A 20,435-nucleotide genomic window follows, 5' to 3' on the forward strand; every position below is an offset into this window, starting at 1 on the left:
AGCATGAATGGGTGGATTGCAGAAAGGACAAGGGAGGAATGATAATTTGAGTATATTGTACTTGAAAACTTTAAAGAGAAATGTTTAATTAAAATATTGCTTTTATTGGACTTCAAACTAATTTGGTGTCAACATTGTGATATGGCAGTCAAGGGTCATGCTGCCGAGGACTAACAAAGTAGTAAAATCCTATTATATTTGGCATATTGTGTCAGTATGTCATTGTTCAAAGGACATTGAAGATATGCAGAAGGGATAAAATGGTAAAAAGAGTTCATGCCTGTATGATTGAAGGACCTGGGAATGTTTAACATAGAGAAAAAAATTTAATTACCTCAAAGTATGTGAAGAATTAGAAGAGAAATGGAAAAGGAAAAATAGACTTGTTCTTCTCAGCCTAAGAAGGCAAGGTCAGTCCCAGTGGGTGAAAGTTACAAAAAGATAACTTTAGGAAAGGAAAAACTTTTCAACAATTAAAACTGTTTAATAATAGAATGGGCTATCTCAGTAGATTGTGTTCTGTCTCACTAGAAGTCCTCTATCAAAAGGTTGTTGAGCAATTTTTGGATAAGTTTTTTAAAGGAACTTTGTTTTTAGGAATAGATTATATTAGCCTTTCCAACTCTAAGGTATCTTGTGACTTGTTTATAACTGCTGGACAGCTTTTTCAGTTAATGGTAGTCTAAAGATTAGTTCATTCTTAGTTATATCTTTTTGCCATTGACTTTTAAGATTGGTTAGACTAGGCCTAAAGAGTGATCAAAACTGTCAAATATTATGTAGGCAATTTATTTACACAGTTCTCACCTCTTCTTTTTGATACTCCCATTTCTTTCCTGCTATTTGGCTCTATCTTTCCTTTAGCAACCTTCATTATCTTTGAAAATCTCACCTGGAATTATGTAGTAATAATGGCAAAATCATTTATAATTCAGATCTTATGTAAGGGGGGAGAAGGAATTTGGAATTAAATGAATCTAAGTTTCAATCTTCAACCTGACACTATCTGTAGGGCCTTGTATTAAGTCACTTTACTTCATTGGGGCTCAGATTCTTCATCTCTAAAATTGAAAACTGGACTAAATGATTTTCAAGATCCTTTCCAACTCTTCAGTCTCTGATCCTATGATTATGAGCCTGACAATTTCACTCTTACCTTTGAGAAGGAAAGATAGCTTTTAAGAGCAAGTATTTATTACAGAAAGGAAAAGCAAGGCTTTGCAAAATGACTTTTACATCTGGAATGCATTTTTTCATTCAAGTTTCAGGTTTGAGGTTTAATCTTTGCTACATGAGAAGAACTGGGTAGCTTTTCCAGTCTCTGTTAATTGCATGGGTCTCTCATCCCTAGCACAGGAGAAATAAAAAAGAAGCCAGGTGTAAGAGACAGCTTGTTGGAGTGAGAGGAATTAGCTGCCTCTTCCTATTCCTCTTCATATTCCATGCAGTTGTGACCAACCAATCTCTCCAGCAAGGACAAAGTGTATTTTTTAGCCAATTGTGGTGCTACTTTTTTTTCTTAATGGGGATGGAGAGTATTGGAAGATTTGTGTGAGAATGATGTGATTTACGTGATTTACAAGTGATGAAATGAGTTTGAGTGTAAAAAAGAGAAATAAACTATTTTAACTTTTTATTCTAACATGATTAAAACAAGAACTAGATATGTCTGGATAATTGGATGTTATTCTATTGAAAAAATATAGTAATTTAAAAAAAGAAAAAATAAAGAAAAGAAAAAGGCATATATACTAATAAGCCAGAATAATTTTGACCTAGAAATTGCTTCTTTCCATTTGGGTTTTATGATATCATTGTTATAGTAATAAAGTTTATGTCATCATTATTAGTTTCCAGTAATTAAAGCCTCTATAACAATCAGGTTAGCATCTTTCTTTAGAGAATATGTACACTATATTACTTTGGAAGAATAACACATTAGTTAGCTAATGGGATATCTATCTAATATTAGCATGGATTTGTTTATCTGATTTATCTGATTACCTCATCCTCAATCATGGTTACCTAGGAAAGATAAAGCCAAAAGAAAGCTCATAAGACAGTGAAGTGTGTGAGGAAAGAAGGAAAATCTTAGTACATAAAAGAATATCTAACAATTAAGGAAAAAACATGAGGAGTTTCTATACCTTTTTTAGAGGAGGTAGCAAAAGAACTGAAGACAAACTTTACCTTTCTAACTGTTTGCCAGGACTGTTTTAGGAAAGAGTAGAAAGATTTGGACAAAAAGAACAGTTTTGTGCTTAGAGAAAGGTAGGTAAAGTATTGTGTCATGAAGTACACAAAGAAAGGAAACTTCATTGTCAACTTTGAAAGAGAGCCCGTGAAGTAGATCTAACAGAATTACTGACATTTTGCTGAATATTAAAATGGGTCTCAACAGTTCTAAGCAGAAAATGTTTTGGATCTATTACCCTATGTAAATATTACACATAGAAACGAAAATGACTGATTTCAATTAGAAAACATAATTATTTAAGGTTTTTCATTTTTCTTTTTTCTATCAGATTCATTGGGGGTGTGTATGCATGATGTTTACCAGTTCAAGTTAGATTCAGGTCAGTTGCGAAATCATAGAGTCTCAGAGGTCATTTGCTCCACGCCATAGATATAGGGGAATTTTCCCTTCTAACAAGTGGTCATCTAGCTTCTATTTGAAGACCTCTAGTGATCACATAGACAAAAACAAAGAAAAGTAGAAAGAGTTCAAAAAGAAGATCTGGATTCAAGTTCTGGCTCTAGTTCTTGCTGTCTTTGTGATCTTGGACAAGTCATTACCTTTTCCAGGCCTAAGATATTTTTGCTTTTATAAAATAAAAAGTTTGATCTAGAAAATTTCTAATGTTCTCTCCAGCTCTAAATCCTGGGCCCATTAAGCTTTCAAATAGCACTAATTATAAGTTTTTTCTTTGAGTGAAAATTTTCTTCTTTGTAACTTTGACCTATTAGTTTTAATTTTGTCTTCAGGATCAAAGTGAAATAATTTTCATCTCTCTTCTCATGACAGCCATTCACATGTTTGAAAGCAGCCCCTTTTCTTCTCTTTTCAAGATTAAAATATCCCCAGGTACTTGAATCAACTTTGCTATGGTGTAGTTTTTAATCCCATCATTTTCTAGTCACTTCATCTGCCCAACTCTAACTTTTCAGTGTTATTCTAAAAATGCTTTACCTAGAAGTAAACACAATATTCTAGATGTGGTCTGAGAAGAGCAGAGTATAGCAGAATAATCAGTTTTCGCATTGTACAGTGTAATACTGTTAATGCAGTCAAAGATCCCATTAACTTTTTGAATCATTGAGTCTACTCAAAAACTTCAATGGGGAGGGAGAAGAGGGGGGGAGATTTGTTTTAGATGAAGAATCTGTCATCTAGAAATCTCCATCTTGTGTTGTGCAGTTTAATTTTTTAAAGCAAGTATAGGACTTCACATTTAATCCTGAGTAATTTCATATAGTCTCCTCTATATTTTTTAAGGAATTTGGTTCAGTAGTTTTGCATGTCTGTGTGGTTGCAGAGGCTGCTGGTGTGCCTGGAGGAATCCATTTATATTCACAACATTAAAGATATGAAATTATTGAAGACTATCCTGGATATACCTGTAAACCCAACAGGTAAGTAAAATAAACCCTATAAAAAGCAAATGTTCCAAAGAATTCACGAATGGATACTTCTCTCTTTTATATTAGATTTATGGTCAAACAGAAAATTCTTGAGTTTTTTCATATTTGAAAAATCATAAGCTTTTTTTTCCATTCCACCTTGAAGCCTTGTTTTAATGATGGTGAATTAAAAATTGTAAAAGGTTGTCAATCATGTGTAATGACAATGTAGATACTATTGAAATCTCATTGAGACTTATTTTCAGAAAGTATAGACAGCCCTTCAGGATGACCTATTTGTTAATTTTATGGAGTTAATGTTGGCAGCATCTCAAAATACGAGAAGTTTGTTAAGCTGTTAGCTTTTTTTTTTTTTAAGATTCTCTAAAAATACAAAAGTTGTCATGAGAAACAAGAAGCTTGAGAAAAGGGGGAAAAACAAGATACATAGAATCTTAGGGAATTTAGTTAAAATTCAGTTCATTTTTAGGAAATCCCTCTGCTCCAACAAGGCACTAAAATAGAATTTCATTATTGGAGGAAATAACATGCAAAAAAATTGTACAAAAATTATAAATTGTACCAAAAAATTGCTATACTGAAACTTTGCAGACAGCCTTTATATAGTGGAAATCAGTCAGTAAATACCTATTAAGCACCTACTGTATATCAGGCATTGTGCCTGAGATTTAATTGTCATTCTTTGGAAAGACAAAAGACAGACATGCTATCTTTGAGGAGCTAACAATCTAATGAGAACAACATACAAACAATTAAGTACAAATGAGCTATATGCAGAATAAATTGGAAATAATCAGCAAAGGTGAGGCCACTAGAATTAATAAGAGGGTGAGAAAGATTTCCTGAGTAAGATGAGATTTTAGCTGGGATTTTAAGGAAATTAGAAGGTAGAGATGGAGGGTACTTTTTGAACAAGGGACAACCAAGGAAAATGCCCAGAGTTTGGAGATTGTATCATGTTCAAGGAATATCAGCGAGGCTAGATTTACTAGTTCAAAGATGTAGAGAAGTCTCATACGTAAGAAGACTGAAAGAGGGTAGCAATTATGAAAGTATTTGAATGCCGACAAGATTGGACCTGTACTTTATTTAGGAAAGTCACTTTGGCAGTTGAATGGAAGAAAGACTTGTGTCAGGAGTCAGGAGAGACTTGTGTCAAGCAGACCAATTAACAAACTATTGCAATAATCTAGACATGAGGAGATGAGAGTTTGTACCATGTTGATGGCAAAATCAGAGGAGAAAGGTATATTTGATAGATTTTAAAAAGATAAAATTAACAAGGATTGGGAACAGATTGGATATTTAGCAAAAGGTTAGATATGAGAGATAAGCGAATGAGTAGTCAAGGATCCATTGAGAGTTGTTGTTTTTTTAATGTGTGATAGAGACACATACATGTTGGTATACAGTGAAGGAGAGAGTGTTGATTATTGAGAATCTAGGGATAGTAGAAGAGGAAAAAAATCTTCTGGTGAAGATAGAATTGATTTGAATCAAGAGTACATATAGAAGGGTTTATCTTGATAAGGAAAAGGACCTCTTCTTCAGGTGAGACTGGGATGGAAATAATAGGGGAAGCTGTGTAAGGGATTTGAGATGAAAAGGAGAAGGAAGATAGAACTCTTGGCAAATAGTCTCAATCTTTGCTAGTGAAGTAATTAGCAAGATTTTTAGCTGAGAGAAGGTAAAAGAAGGGATGTCAAGGTGATTTCTTCTGCCTTACAAGTTGGAAGCTTATGGCTAAAAGGAAAGAGAGTCATCAGCAAGATCAGTGCCAACATATATAAACAAACCAATAGCCTCCTATGTCACAAGGAGGCAAGAGATAAGGACCCCTCTGAAAAATTTCTTAGATGACACTCTTAAGAAGTCCCAAGGAGCAGTAGGTGAACAGGGGCTCCAGAGTCCCTAGCACTTTCTTAACATGCCATAGAGATTACCTTGGTGATCCAGAGTTCTGAAACTCAAAAATCCAGGAGAACTTAATCCAGGAATAGAATGGTCAACATAGCAATTCAGAGGAGCCAGAATAAGACATTGGGTCAGGATAAGACCACGTAGTATTGACAAGACACAAAGGAACTTATTAACCCAGGGATACAGAGGTCATCAAAGGAATCCAGAGGAATCAAAGAAATACCAAGCAGCATCGGCCACTTCTGATCATCAAGGAACAAAGGCTGCACCTGAACAAATCCTAGTTTAGAAAATAAAGGTGGAGACATTACTAAAACAGTATAAAATATATTTTTTAGATATAGTGAATTCTTTTTAAAAGGCAAGAGGAATTCCAGGAGGACAACATGAATACCTAGAAGAAATGAAGCAAGGAAACTCTGGAGGAAGGAATTGGAGGGCTAACAAATGACTTAGAAGAGAAAGTGATAAACCTTACCTAAACAACAGACTCTAGAATAGTAGAATAAACTAAAACTAGAATAAGCCAAATACAAATCAATGACTCTACTAGACAGCAAGAAATAGTAGAATAAAATCAAAAGTTTTTTTTTTTTTTTTTAAGGTACCTGATATGGAAAAGCGAGTTGAGGAAAGAAGAAAAACAAATTGTTAGTATCAAAAATGAAAAGTGAGAACTTTCCACCAATTCAGAGGAAATTAGAGCAATAATTAAGAGTTATTTTGCCCAATTATATGTCAATAATCTGATAACATAAGTGAAATGGTGGAATATTTACAAAAATATAGATTTCCCAGGTTAACGGAAGAGGAAAGAAAACTATAAATCAACTCCCTAACAAAAAATCTCCAGGGCCAGATGGATTTACATGTGAATTTCATGTGGAATTTACATGTGAAAACCAAATAATTAAAGAGTGATTAATTCTAGTACTATGCAAACTATTTGGAAAAAATAGGGAAAGTAGGAGTCCTACCAAATTCCTTTTATGACACAGATATAGTGCTGATGCTGAAACCAGGTAAGGTGAAAACAGAGAAAGAAAATTATAGACCAATTTCCCTAATGTTTATTATCGTAAATATTATTAGATCTTAAATAAAATATTAGCAAAGAGATTACAGTAAGTCATCCCCAGGATAATACACTATAACCAAGTAGGATTTATACCAGGAATTCAGAGCTGGTTCACTATTAGTGTAATTGACATGTCAATAACCAAACTAACAAAAATCACATGATTATCTCAATAGATGCAGAAAAAACATTAGACAAAATCCAACAGCTATTTCTATTAAAAACATTAGAGAATATAGGAATAAATGGAGTTTTTCTTAAAACGATTAGTTGCTCTATTTAAAACCATCATATTTATGGGGACAAACTAGAACCATTCCTAATATAATCAGGGGTAAAACAGGGTTGCCCACTCTCACCATTACTATTCAGTATTGTTTTAGACATGTTAGCTTTGGCAGTAAGAGAAGAAAAACATTAAAGTAAGTAATGAGGAAACCAAATTATCACTCTTTGCAGATGATATGATGGTATACTTAAGAGAATCAACTAAAAAACTACTAGAAACAATTCACAACTTTAGCAGAATTGCAGGATACAAAATAAAACCATAGAAATCATCAGCATTTTTATATCACCAACAAAGTCCAGCAGCAAGAGATACAAAGAGAAAGTCCATTTAAAATAACTGTAGATAATATAAACTATTTGGGAGTCTATCTGCCAAGACAAAGTTAGGAACTACATAAATACAACTACAAAATACTTTCCATGCAAATAAAGTCAGATCTAATCAATTGGAAAAATATCAAGTGCTCATGAGTAGGCCCGAGCTAAATAGTAAAAATGACAATGATCTAAATTAATCTACTTATTCAGTGCTATACCAATCAAACTCCAAAAAAATTATTTTACAGATCTAGAAAAAAGTAATAGCAAAGTTCATCTGGAGGAATAAAATGTCAAGAATCAATGGAATTAATGAAAAAAATTGCAAATGAAGGTGGCCTAGCTGTATCAGACCTAAAACTATATTATAAAGCAATGGTCATCAAAACCATTTGGTACTGGCTAAGAAATAGAGTAGTCAATCAGTGGAATAGATTAGGTTCAGAAGACAAAATACTCAATGACTGTAGTAATCTAGTGTTTGACAAACCCAAAGCCCCCAGCTTTTGGGATAAGAACTTGGGATAAAAACTGCTGGGAAAATTGAAAATTAGTATGGCAGAAACTAGGCATTGATCCACACCTAACATCTTATACCCAATATGAACCCAAAATGGGTTCATGATTTAGACATAAAGAGTGATATTATAAGCAAATTAAAAGAACACAGGGTAATTTACCTCTTAGATCTGTGGAGAAGGTAAGAATTTGTGGCCAAAGAAGATCTGGAGTGCACAAAATAGATAATTTTGATTATATTAAGTTAAAAAGGTTTTGTACAAACAAAACCAATGCAGACAAGATTATAAGGGAAGCAATAAACTGGGAAAAAAATTTTTACATTCAAGGGTTCTGATTTATTTCAAAAAATAAATTTATTTCTAAAATATTTAGAGAATTGACTCAAATTTATAAGAATTCAAGCCATTCTCCAATTAACAAGTAGTCAAAGAATATGAATGGACAATTTTCAGATGAAGAAATTGAAACCATTTCTATTTTGTTTTTGTTAAAGCTTTTTAATTTTCAAAACATATGCTTGGATAATTTTTCAACATTGACCCTTGTAAAACCTTGTATTCCAAATTTTCTTCTCTTTCCCCCTAGCCCCTCCCCTAGAAGGCAAGTAATCTGATATATGAAACCATTTCTAGCCATACAAAAAAAAAAAAAGCTCTAAATCACTATTGATCAGAGGAATGCAATTAAGACAACTCTGAGGTACCACTATATACTTCTCAGATTGGCTAAAATGACAAATCTTGGAGGAGATGTGGGAAAACTGGGACACTAGTACATTGTTGGAGGAGTTGTGAACTAATCCACTCATTCTGGAGAGCAATTTCAAACTATGCCCAAAGGGCAATAAAACTGTGCATATCCTTTGATCAAGCAATGTTTCTACTGGGCCTATATCCCAAAGAGATCATAAAAAAGGAAAAAGGATCCATATGTGCAAAAAATATTTGACAGCCCACTTTGTAGTGGCAAGAAACTGGAAACTGAGTGGATATCCATCACTTGGAGAGTGGCTGAATAAGTTATAGTATATAAATGTTATGGAATATTACTGTTCTGTAACAATTTCAGCAGGATAATTTCAGAGAGGTCTGGAGAGACTTATATGAACTGATGCTGAGTGAAATGAGCAGAACCAGGAGATCATTGTACATGGCAACAACGAGATTATATGATGATCAATTCTGATGGACATGGCTCTTTTCAACATTGAGATGATTCAAAGCAGTTCCAATGATCTTGTGATGAAGAGAGCCATTTACACCCAAAGAGAGAGACAGAGACAGAGACGGACTGTGGAACCGAGTCTGGATTACAACATAGCATTTTCATTCTTTTTGTTGTTCTTTGCTTGCATTTTGGGTTTTTTCCTCATTTCTTTTTTTCCTGTTTTCTTGTGCAGCAAGATAATTGTATAAATATATATATACATATATTGGGTTTAACATTTTATATATATATATATATTTTTTAAGAAATGCCAATTTTTTTTTTACTTTATTGACATATATATTTCTATCATATTGGATTTTAGGAACACTAGCATGAAAGAAATCTATTGAAGTACAATGGAGGGGCAAAAGACTTAAGGGAATGAAAAAACTGCATGATACTCTTATCACATTATAATTGTTTAACATATATTTTTAAAATGTTTAACCTATATTGGATTACTTGCCATCTAGGGGAGGAGGTACGGGAAAGCAGGGAAATTTGGAACACAGGGTTTTGTAAGGGTCAATGTTGAAAAATTATCCATGCATATGTTTTGAAAATAAAAATCTTTAATAAAAAAAAGTCAATTGAAAAATAGGTCAAAGAGAGCTGAAAATCATGATTTTTTTAAAGGAGAGTAGGGCCTTGTACTTTGCAGATAGTTCTCACTTTTTGTAAATTTTCATTATGCAAATTCAGCTTTATATGAAGAACTCTGAAAGAAATCCACATTCCAAAAAGATACCTATGTTTACTCTACAGTATTGTGTTCTCTCTCTGCTCCTGCCTCTTGGCTTGATGCTTTATAGTCTTCCACACCATCTCTACCAAAAAAACCAAACCAACCCAACCCCTAAGGGAAAAAAAAACCTTCCAAGTGAAAGCAGAAGAATGGATCACCACCATCATCACTACCAGATTAGGGGCTTGGTTTGAAACCTGCTCCACCCCCCTGCCTGCGTGTCTGGTCCCTACAAATCTGTCTTCTGGCCATTTTCACTATGTACCAAGTGCCTGTTCCTGGCCTTTATGTATTGTCTATCCTATCTTGCTGCATCTTATACCCATCCTCTTGTCTATATCTGGCCCCCATGTATTTGTTCCCCTATCTTCTTTTGTTCTGGACAGATCCCCAAGTTGCTTGGGTACATTTATTCTTCCTCCTGCTTTTGATTATCTCTCCTCAGTCCCCACCTCATATATTCTTGAACTGTGGGCCACCTCTCCCATCCAAGGACATGGAGCTCACTTTTTAACTACCTTTCCTCCTCTTCTCCATATCTGAGCAAATTCACATTATATAAAAATCACTTTATATAGAGATTTGTAGAATGGCTCATTTACATAAAAGAAGAACTGTCTGTATTTGAAAAAATCCTAAATGAAAACAGTTCATATAAATTAGAACTAGAGGATACAGATAACAAATCTATAATCAGCTCCAAAAAGAACCCACCAAGAGAAAAAAATCCTAGGAATATTATATCCACAATCCCATATTTAAAAAATTATTTGCAAGCATGCCAAAAGAAGCATTTAAAGTATAAGGAACTATATAGTCAAGATCATAAAAATGGTGGCATCTGCAAATATAAATGAGAGGAAGTCTTGGAATATAGTATTCCAAAAGGCAAAAGATAATAAACATACATACATACATATATACATATACATATATATAATATATATATATATATATTTTTTTTTTCCCCCTGAAGTGATTGGGATTAAGCCACTTGCCTAGGGTCACAAAGCTAGGAAGTATTAAGTGTCTGAGGGCAAATTTGAATTCAAGTCCTCCTGACTTCAGGACTGGTGCTCTATGCACTGCCCCAAAAGATATTTTACAACTAGAATAAACTGCCCTACAACTGAATAGTGAAATGGAGATATTTAATGCATTGTGAATGAAAAGATCAGAGCTGAGTAGGAAAATTGAAATGTAGAGTCTAAAGAAAGGTAAATTTATTTGTGTATTTGGAAGAAGCTATCTGATGACATATTGTTAACTTCTAGTAGGGGAAGAAATAATTTTTAGAACTTAAATGACTTTTAAAAAAAAAAACCTGAACTTTAATTGCAAATAAAATAAATATTCCATATACATAGTAGAACAGAAAAAGAGGATTAAGCATGAAACTGCAAATCTATGTTTTATCTAGATTATTTTTAAAGTAAATCATTTCTATCTGTAGTTTTCAAAGCTGTCCTTTGTATTTGTGCTTCTTTCTGACCTGTCTTAAGAGAAGATGCCTCACTGACTTTACTCTTACCTATTTCTCTTTTCTTTTGGAAATGGGAGAAAAGAGGACCTGGAGGTGAATTGGTTCTATTCTGAGAGTTTTAAGAGAAGAAAGAAAAGATAGGGTAAAAATATTCTACTTGAAGGAAGAAAGGGAAGGGGCAGGGGGAGAAACTTGCTATTTTTTATAATTGAAGTGTTTGAGGGGGAAAATATTAAAGTATGGAGAAAAGGATGGAGAGAGATTGAATTTCAATTCAATTGAATTTCACTCTTATCTGATATGGACACAAAATTTTATGGAAAGTATATTTATATGGAAATATATAAATATATTTATATCAAGTATATTAAACTCAGTTAACATTAATGAGTAGAGATAGGGATGGAGGTTAAATTGAAGGATAATGCCAATAAGGAAATAGTAGAAAGCAAAACAAATTTCCTCATTCTAATGAGGCAATTAAAAAAAAAAATTAGGCTCCAAGAGTATGTCCTTTATGTGGGAAATACCTGAACAAATTAAAATAAATGAATATATGGAAATATTAACGTGCTGTAAAAAATAATGAAGAAAGACTATTTCAGAGAATCCTGTATAGCATAAATTGATTTAGAGAGAAACAAACAGAACCAGAGCAGTTTCTATAAAGACCTTGATATTGTAAAGGAATCAATTTTTAAAAACTATGATCATGGCTATAATCAAACACAGTTCCAGAGGACTAATAATAAACTATGCTATCTGCTAAGTGAAATGAGCAGAACCAGTAGATCATTATATACCTCAACAACGATACTATATGAGGATGTATTCTGATGAAAGTGGATTTCTTCGACAAAGAGATGGACAGAAGCAGCTACATCCACAGAAAAAACACTAGGAAATGAATATAAACTGCTTGCATTTTTGTTTTTCTTCCCGGATTATTTATACTTTCTGAATCCAACTCTTCCTGTGCAACAAGAGAACTGTTTGGTTCTGCACACATATATTGTATCTAGGATGTACTGTAACCTATTTAACATGTATAGGACTGCTTGCCATTCTGGGGGAGGGGGTAGAGGGAGGGAGGGGAAAAATCGGAACAGAAGTGAGTGCAAGAGATAATGTAAAAAGTTACCCTGGCATGGATTCTGTCAATAAAAAGTTATTTTAAAAAAAAAAAGAAGAAAGTATGCTATCCACCTGCATATGTTTTGTAAATAAAAAGCTATAATAAATAAATTAATTTTAAAAATAGACCTACTTAAATCATTAAAAAAAAAAAAAAAAAGAACTAGTGATACCATAAAGCAGGCAAGTTCTTGATGAACTAACCATAACAAGGAAAAAAAAGATGCTATAACAAGTTACTGCCATAAAACTAGCAGTTCCTAGTGAATGCACTGTTGTGATGCTTAGTAAGCAGGCTAAGTTTCTATGATACTTACTATGGCTACGAAACTATTCCTATTGGACTACATTCCTAAGGGTATGTATTATATGTCTATAACTTCGCCTTCTGATTGGATTTAGTGCCTGTGGGGTCATGATGATTTTTGTCAATCTAAGGAAATGGATGAGGAATTCAACCAGGGCCCACCACAACAAAGGCCCACTTAAAGACCAAAGGCTCATTTAAGGACTAGATAATTCTGGCAATGCTTCTCCCAGCTTTCCTGAAATACTTTGACTTTCTGATTGTATTTAGTAATTCAGACCCTCTCCTGCTAATCCCCTTCCTATGATTTACCTAGCTTCCCAGGACATGGATTTTTTTTTTTTATTTGTTTTTGCTGGGATCTTATTCACTCTCTCCTACTAGAAAGAATGCTATCTTAAAATTAGAAGGTAAGAAGGAGTTCTGGCTCTAACACTAATCTTGTTTCTCTGGTTAACCATTGACTTTTCATCCTGTTTCCTCATGTGTATAAAGGGGATAATAATACCTCTCAGAGTTGTAGGAAAGTTCTTTGGTCTTTAAAGTATTATATAAGCATGAATAGTTTATTATTGTTGTTGGGTTTTAGTTTTAGGTTGAACCTATATTTTAATTGTTAGAAATTCACTGTGAAGAAATACTATCCATTCACCTCATCCCCATTAATGCACATCTTCACTTTATTTTCTTAGAATTACCTGGGGCAGCAAATGGTTTGCTTAAGAAAAGACAATCAATATATGGGTGATGGGACTAGATCCCAGTCCAAAGCTGATTCTCCATCCACTGCCTGAGCCACTCTTATTATTTGCTCCTACTATGGCTATCTTACACTTTTTAACTTTTACAATGAGATTCAGGTAGAAATTTGGACAATTGACTATCTTGCTATTATTCTTTTATATTCATTGTTCTGTGGATTATTATACAAGTGATTAATATATTCTAGTATTACTATTGTATGAGGCACTTAATTTTTAAGATACCTGCAGGTAAATCTTAGATATATCTCTAAGGTAGATTTATGTTGGGGGATAGAGGGCATATAAAAATAATGTGATCATGAACTTAAAAGGTCATCATCAATACAAATATTTCCATATTCATAGGAGGCCAGAACAAAAGAGGATTGTATATGAAATCATGAATCTATTAATATAACTTTAAAACGTATATAAATTTAACATGACAATAAAAACATTACTTTGCTTATCTTAGTTTCCTTCTGAATATCCTGGGGAGAGAAGATATTTTTAAATGTTTAATGTTTTTCCCCTTTCCTCCCAAATCACCATTGCTATTTTCCCATTCCTATTCTCCAAAATATAAGATCTTTCTTGTAATAAAGAAAAATAAATTTGTGCTATATTGGTCATAGCTGAAAATAATATTGCTTAATTCTACACCTACAACCCACATCTTTCACCAAAAAGTGGGAGATATAGTTGGTCAGTAGTCTTTGGAGTCATATCTGGTCATACTATTGATCATGGTTTGAGATCTGGTGTCAGGAAGACTTGAGTTAAGTCCAGCCTCAAACACTAGCTATGTGACTTTGGACAAGTCACTTAACCCTACTTGTCTCAGTTTTTTCATTTAAATGAGCTGAAGAGGGAAATGGCAAACTGCTCTAGTATCTTTGCCAGGAAAACCCTAAATAGGATCATGAAGAATCTGACCCAACTGAAATGACTGAACAGCAACAATAACAATAGTCCCATTAAAATTATCTTAAAATTATATATCATAATTTGTCTGGCCATTCCCCAACTGATATTCATTCACTTCGTTTCTAGCTCTCTACTACAACAAAAATACTGCTACAGATATTTTTGTCCATATGGCTCATTTTCCTTAATGTTTTGACTTTTGGGGGTATATATACAGTTTAATAATCTATGGAGGTAGTATCAAGTTACTGCCCAAGATTATCAAATCAGTTCACAGCACCAGGAAAGGTATATTGGTGTCATTTTGCTTTCCTTTGTTGGTCATCTTTTTTAGTCTAATGAGTATGAGCTACAACCTCAAAATTGTTTCTAATTGGAGCTTATTATAGAAAGAATTATAAAATTTAGTGTGAGATAAGCTTAATTTCTTCCAAACTGCTTTTCGGTTCTCCCAGTAGTTTTTCTTGAATAAGTAAGTCCATATCCTAGTATTTTGTATCATGGAATGTTTGGAACACTTTTTCTGTGTCTTGTATACTTAACACGCTCCATTAATCGGCTTTTCCTTTTTTAATCAGCTTTTCCATTTTTTAACCAATATCAAATTATTTTTATTGGTGACTGTGATAATGTTGTTTGAAATCTGGTTCTGTTAGACTCTCTTCCAACTTTTTTTCATTATTTCCTTTGAAATTCTTGACTTTCTGTATCTCTAAATGAATATTGTAGAATATAAAAATATCATCATCATCATCATCATCATCATTATTATTATTATTATTATTATTATTATTATTATTATTATTTGTTGGCTTAGTTCTACAAAGTTATCTTTTGGTAGTTGATTAGTAGGGGTTGAATTTCTAAATTAATTTAGACACTATCCTTTTTATTATAATAATATATCCTAACCATGAATGTCTCTTAATTATTCACATCTCTATTTCTGTAAAGACCATTTTTATAATTTTATCCCTATTATTTGCCATATGTGTTTTGGTAAGAAGACTCCCAGGTATTTTATTCATTATGAAATTAGCTTAAAAGAATTTTTTTCTATCTCTCTTGCTGGATTATGTTGACAAAACATAGAAATGATGATTATTTTTTGTGGATTGTTCCAGTAATTAATTACAGGAGGACCATGAAAACCTGTGGCTACAAAGAAAGTAAGGTCATATAAACTGTTGGAAACATAATATTCTGGGCCAGCTAGGTGGCACAGTAGATAGAGCATCAGCCCTGAAGTCAGAAGAACCTGAGTTCAAATGTGACCTCAGACACTTAACAGCTTCCTAGCTGTGTGACTCTGGACAAGTCACTTAATTTCAATTGCCTGGGGTGGGGGTGGGGGGTGGGGAGAGAAACATAATATTCTGTGGTTTAAAATGTTATATATAATAGAATTCAGGATTCTATTTTCTAATTCATTCTGCCATTCCCATTTGTTTTATGGGTAAATGCATCCCATTCACATTCATTGTAGTGTTTAATTGTTTATTTTCCCATGTCACATCAAATTATAATATTTCTTCTTTTCTTTCTGGATCTTTTCTTATAAAGAAGGTGAGAAAAGAAAAGAAATCTCAACACTAAAAAAGAATGAATTATACCTAAATGGGCAGATAAGAGTGAGGTCTTGTCTCCTATCTCTTTTTACACATTTGTACTCTTAATCATTTCATTTATGCAAAATAATAATTTCTTCCTCTTTCTTACCCATTTCTTCTCCAGCTTGAAAAAGTTCTCATACTTCTGAGATATTTTCTTTTTATGATTTCTTGAAATATATGGTTTCCATAGTTTTCTGGGAGTGTGATTCTTAAATTTTTTCTTATTGACCTGTTTTCTAAATCTGTTTTTTATAATATATAACTATAACCAGTGCTCTGTTTTCTTTCCTCCCATTCTCTTCTTGACTCTCTGCAGTTTAGCTTCTGACCTCATCATTTAATTGGAATATTTCTGTCCAAAGTTATCAGTGATCTTTTAAATTGCCAAATCTAATGGCTTTTTTCTCAGTGCTCATATTTCTTGACTTCTTTGCAGCCTCAGACACTGTTATTAACTCACTTCTTTCTAGAATTGTATGACAGTATGCTCTCCTTATTCTCTTTGTTCACATCTGAGAAGACTAAGGAGAGAACAAAGTCATACAATTCTAGAAAGTAGTGAGTAAATATGTTTTGAATTGGGTAGCCTTCTTTGTTCCTGTCCCCTCTCTAGCCTAGTTTCTATTGTGGATCTTTGATATGATGACTAGTGGTTGGCCCTACCCTCTGTTTCAGTTTTTAGGTTTTATTTTAATTTCCTGGTACAGTATTATAAGTTTAGGCCTTTTCTGTTTTTCTACTTTGCATGATCCTCAATTGATTCTGGTCCTTGATGCAGCCCTAACAGGCCTCAGTCTGTTTTTGGAGAACATGTGTTTCTCACGCCCTCTTCACATTCCTTCTGTTGCTGGTATGCAGGCATTAAACAGTTCCTATCTTCTAGTGTGACTATCAGTGCTCAGAAGGGCCTGATATACTGTACACAATCTTGTCACAACTGCTTCTGTATCTCTTTTATGTTCTGATAGGCCAGGATCAAGATCTTGCTTCCGACCAGTTATTGTAATTGGCACAGGTTAGCAATATCCTTGTTTAGAGTGTGAGATGACTTCAGGTACATTTGCAGCAGTTAATTATGGCTCACCTCTCCCTGCCTCTGGGAAACTTCCTCTGGTGCAGTCTCTCTTTGCCTTCCTTCCTTCTCTTTTTACTTGAACTGTACAGTTCTGGACAGAATGAAAGAAGTGATTTGTTTCTTTTAAAAACTGACTTCTTATTGTTCTTTCTGTGAGCTAAGATATATTTGGGCTTTCCTTGGGAGACCTGGGTTTATCTATGTACCTTTGATATCACCACCTTACCTGGAAGACCATGGCTGAGTGCATTTTTAAAGAGGACGCTAAAAATTTAAATGGAAGTTTCTACCAAAACTAGGATGCTCTTCTAGGGAAATAAAATTCACAGAAATATGGAATTCTGAAATAAGATGATCTGGGCAAAAGTTCCAAATATGTTATTTATTGGCCATGTGATCACATCCCTTAAACTTTCTGATTCCCCAGTGTATTAATCTTTAAAGTTAGGATAGGAATATATAAACAACCTAAGGTTCTTAGGAATATTAAATGGTATCACATATATAAAGCACTTATACAGGGTATCCCTAAAATCTTAGTGCCATTTAAGCTGTTAAACCTTAATAGATGTTAGAATCCTAGTGATAACTCACTGTAGCTGGTAGAAACAATGCTTAAGTTAACACCTTTGAGAGTTTCCATTAGTTCACACATTTGGGAGATTTCAGGGTTCAGTATGAGATATCCAAATTCACACCTCCCATAATCCCATTCTCAGAGGAGGAGTCAACCTTTGAGTTTACATTTCTAAAAGAGCATAAAAACAGCTCAGTCAGGAGAGTTCAGTTGAAAAGATTGAGAGGGGAGCGTCAGTTGGAGATTGAGAAGCCATGAGTCGGAGTTGAGCTAGAGGCAGAAGCTGGAAGAGCTAAAAGACAAGCTGCAAGAGATCTTGGAACCAAGGCTACCCGGAAAGCTACCCGGGCCCAAGGAAAGACTTGGAAGGAGAAAATAAACGTTTGGATTTTAACAGCTGGCTGCATTTGGGGTGATCATTACATTGAACTGAAACTAAGGCTGCCTCCAGAAACCTCCCCAAGAAACTGCTCCCACAGAGAAGGATCGTATTCTAGAAAAGAAGAACATCACAAATACCCAGTATCATTTTAAGCTATTTATTAAAGCTTAGACTGGTTTAGAATATGCTGGCTGGAATGTGTTTTTGTCTAAGAGCTGCCTAATATTGAAACACTTTCCATTTTAAGTTTGTATATGCATTATATTTTTTTCGGTGACTTTTGGAGCAAGGCTTATAGTTAAAGGAAGAATTAGTTATGACTTAATTATTACAGCTTCTGCCTAGGGAACATTATTACCTCCTGTGGTTTGATACACCAAACGTTTGACATAATGGTCCTTAATGTACCAGTCTTTAATTTTGTCCTAGTGAAAAGCTTGTAATTAGCTTGGTTTTGCCTTGGAAATGTTGTTTGTTACTTTATACTTTGAATTTGAAAATGATCTATAGATTTTGCTACCCTCCAAAACTACTTTTACAAAGTACATAGCAAATTGTTCCTTCCATTTTCAGTCCTTTTTAGGAAACTACTATTACTTAATTTTTCTGAAACACTCCTTTTTTTAATGGGTTACTCCCATATTCAAAACCTTAAGTGCCTTTCAGTGACTTACTGACAAAATAGGCCTATTGGCCTTTTTGGAAAAAATCCAAATTCATTAGCCTAACTTAAGGTCTTCCAAAACCAGATCTCTGTCTTCACAGAATTTCCAGCTTTATCTCACATTCTCTGCTCATATAAATGAATCACTGTAATCAAATTCATCTCTTTATACTTGAAGCCCTGTTCTTCCCTTGCTGTTCACAAATGTTATTCCTTTCCTTTCAGTTGCCTTTGGGCTACTACTAAGATGGATCAGAAGGATGATTGGAATTCCAAGAGCAAAATATGGGTGGTTTCTTTGTTAAGACAGGCACAAGAAAGCTCCCAATACAGGAGTTGGCAGTATCACTGCTACAGAATCTCCATTGCATGTAACTTAGATCCCAGGGCCCAACTTAGCCTTTTTCTTGTCATTGATCACTAGTGGGTAATAAGAGTAGTTATGATAATGGTTACTGCCAGATATTGGTAGAGGGAAGACCATGATTCATATCAAAATTCAAATCAACAATTTTTCCTGTGTTTGTATTTTGTGAGTAGATTGAGGTATATTTTACCCTTGTAAACTTTTTAATCCTTATCATGGCAGTCAGCTAATTAGTTAGCTATGACTTTTAAATGATTAAAACAAATTCATTCTCACCTGCTTATTATTGTTATTCAGTTGTTTCAGTTGTGTCCAACTCTTCATGATCCCATTTGGGATTTTCTTGGCAAAAATATTGGAGTGGTTTATCATTTCCTTCCTAGTTCACTTTACAGATGAGGAAACTAAGAATAAAAGGGTTAAATGATTTGCCCAGGGTCATATAGCTAGTAATGCCTGAGGCTGGTTCCTGATTCCAAGCCTGGCACTCTTTGCACTGCACCATTTAGCTGCCTATTTAGGTTTTTCCAAACATTTCAAAATCCATATTCTGGTAGTTGCAGGGAAGGGAAATTTGACCATACTAACTTCTTGAATTTAATGATCTGGTATAAATTTATGTGGTAATTGCTTGTTGTAAGAATACTCCTACTTCAAAACAAAATACTTCTGAATTTTGCTTTGGTTTTTTTTTTTTTTTTTTTTTTTTTTTAAACCAGATTTGTGTATTTATTGGTATAGGGAGTTCTAGATAAGGAAAGGTTCTCTACCAAAGCAGATCAGCACCTGTTTTGCAACATATACAGTTTCTATGGGGCATTGAGTATTTGTGTTTTGCGCTGGATCATAGAATCATAGTCCAACCCCATTTTGTACCTCCTCATCCAAAGATGAGGAATTTGAGACACAGAGAAGTTATGATTTTTTTAAGGTCACTCAGGTGATGTGCCTGAGGCAGAATTTGAATTCAGTTCTTTCCAGTGGCTTGTCAGAGACCATCCACTATGCTATGTTGCATGGGCAGTATATGTGCTAGACTTGAACTCAGCAGCCTTACTAAATCTGAAGCTAGCTGTCTAATCACTATTCCACATATCTTTAATTTTTAAAAAGTAACAGATGTAAATAAAAATTAATTATTTTAATCCAATGGCTTGACTGTATGACATTTAGTTGTCTATGACCTCTTTATCCACAGAGTTATAAGAAACCTTTTATTCCCATGAAATCACCCAGTTCTTATCCTAACACAATATTTGGTATTATAAATCAGCCATATTTCTATCATTGGCTCTTTCCTTCACTATATCAAGCTCCAATTTGAGACTACTAGGTAGTTATATTTAACCATTGACTTATTATAAGAAATTTATTTGTTACCAACAAATGTAGCTGAAGGAGAATGAGGAAGAGAAACTGGTGCTGTTAACCCCAGGGG

General features: G+C 33.9%; 1 protein-coding gene across 1 annotated transcript in view; it reads left to right on the top strand.

The window, feature by feature from the left end:
• The window catches only part of WIPI1 (WD repeat domain, phosphoinositide interacting 1), a 48,692-nt gene that overhangs the window by 17,964 nt on the left and 10,293 nt on the right, over window positions 1-20,435 (top strand). The window contains exon 4 of the mRNA XM_051995248.1: window positions 3,537-3,633. Coding sequence (XP_051851208.1) covers window positions 3,537-3,633 — 97 coding nt within the window. The remainder of the gene's footprint in view (window positions 1-3,536; window positions 3,634-20,435) is intronic.

Source organism: Antechinus flavipes, chromosome 4 (genome assembly GCF_016432865.1).
Source record: "Antechinus flavipes isolate AdamAnt ecotype Samford, QLD, Australia chromosome 4, AdamAnt_v2, whole genome shotgun sequence".
Classification (NCBI taxonomy): Eukaryota; Metazoa; Chordata; class Mammalia; order Dasyuromorphia; family Dasyuridae; genus Antechinus; species Antechinus flavipes.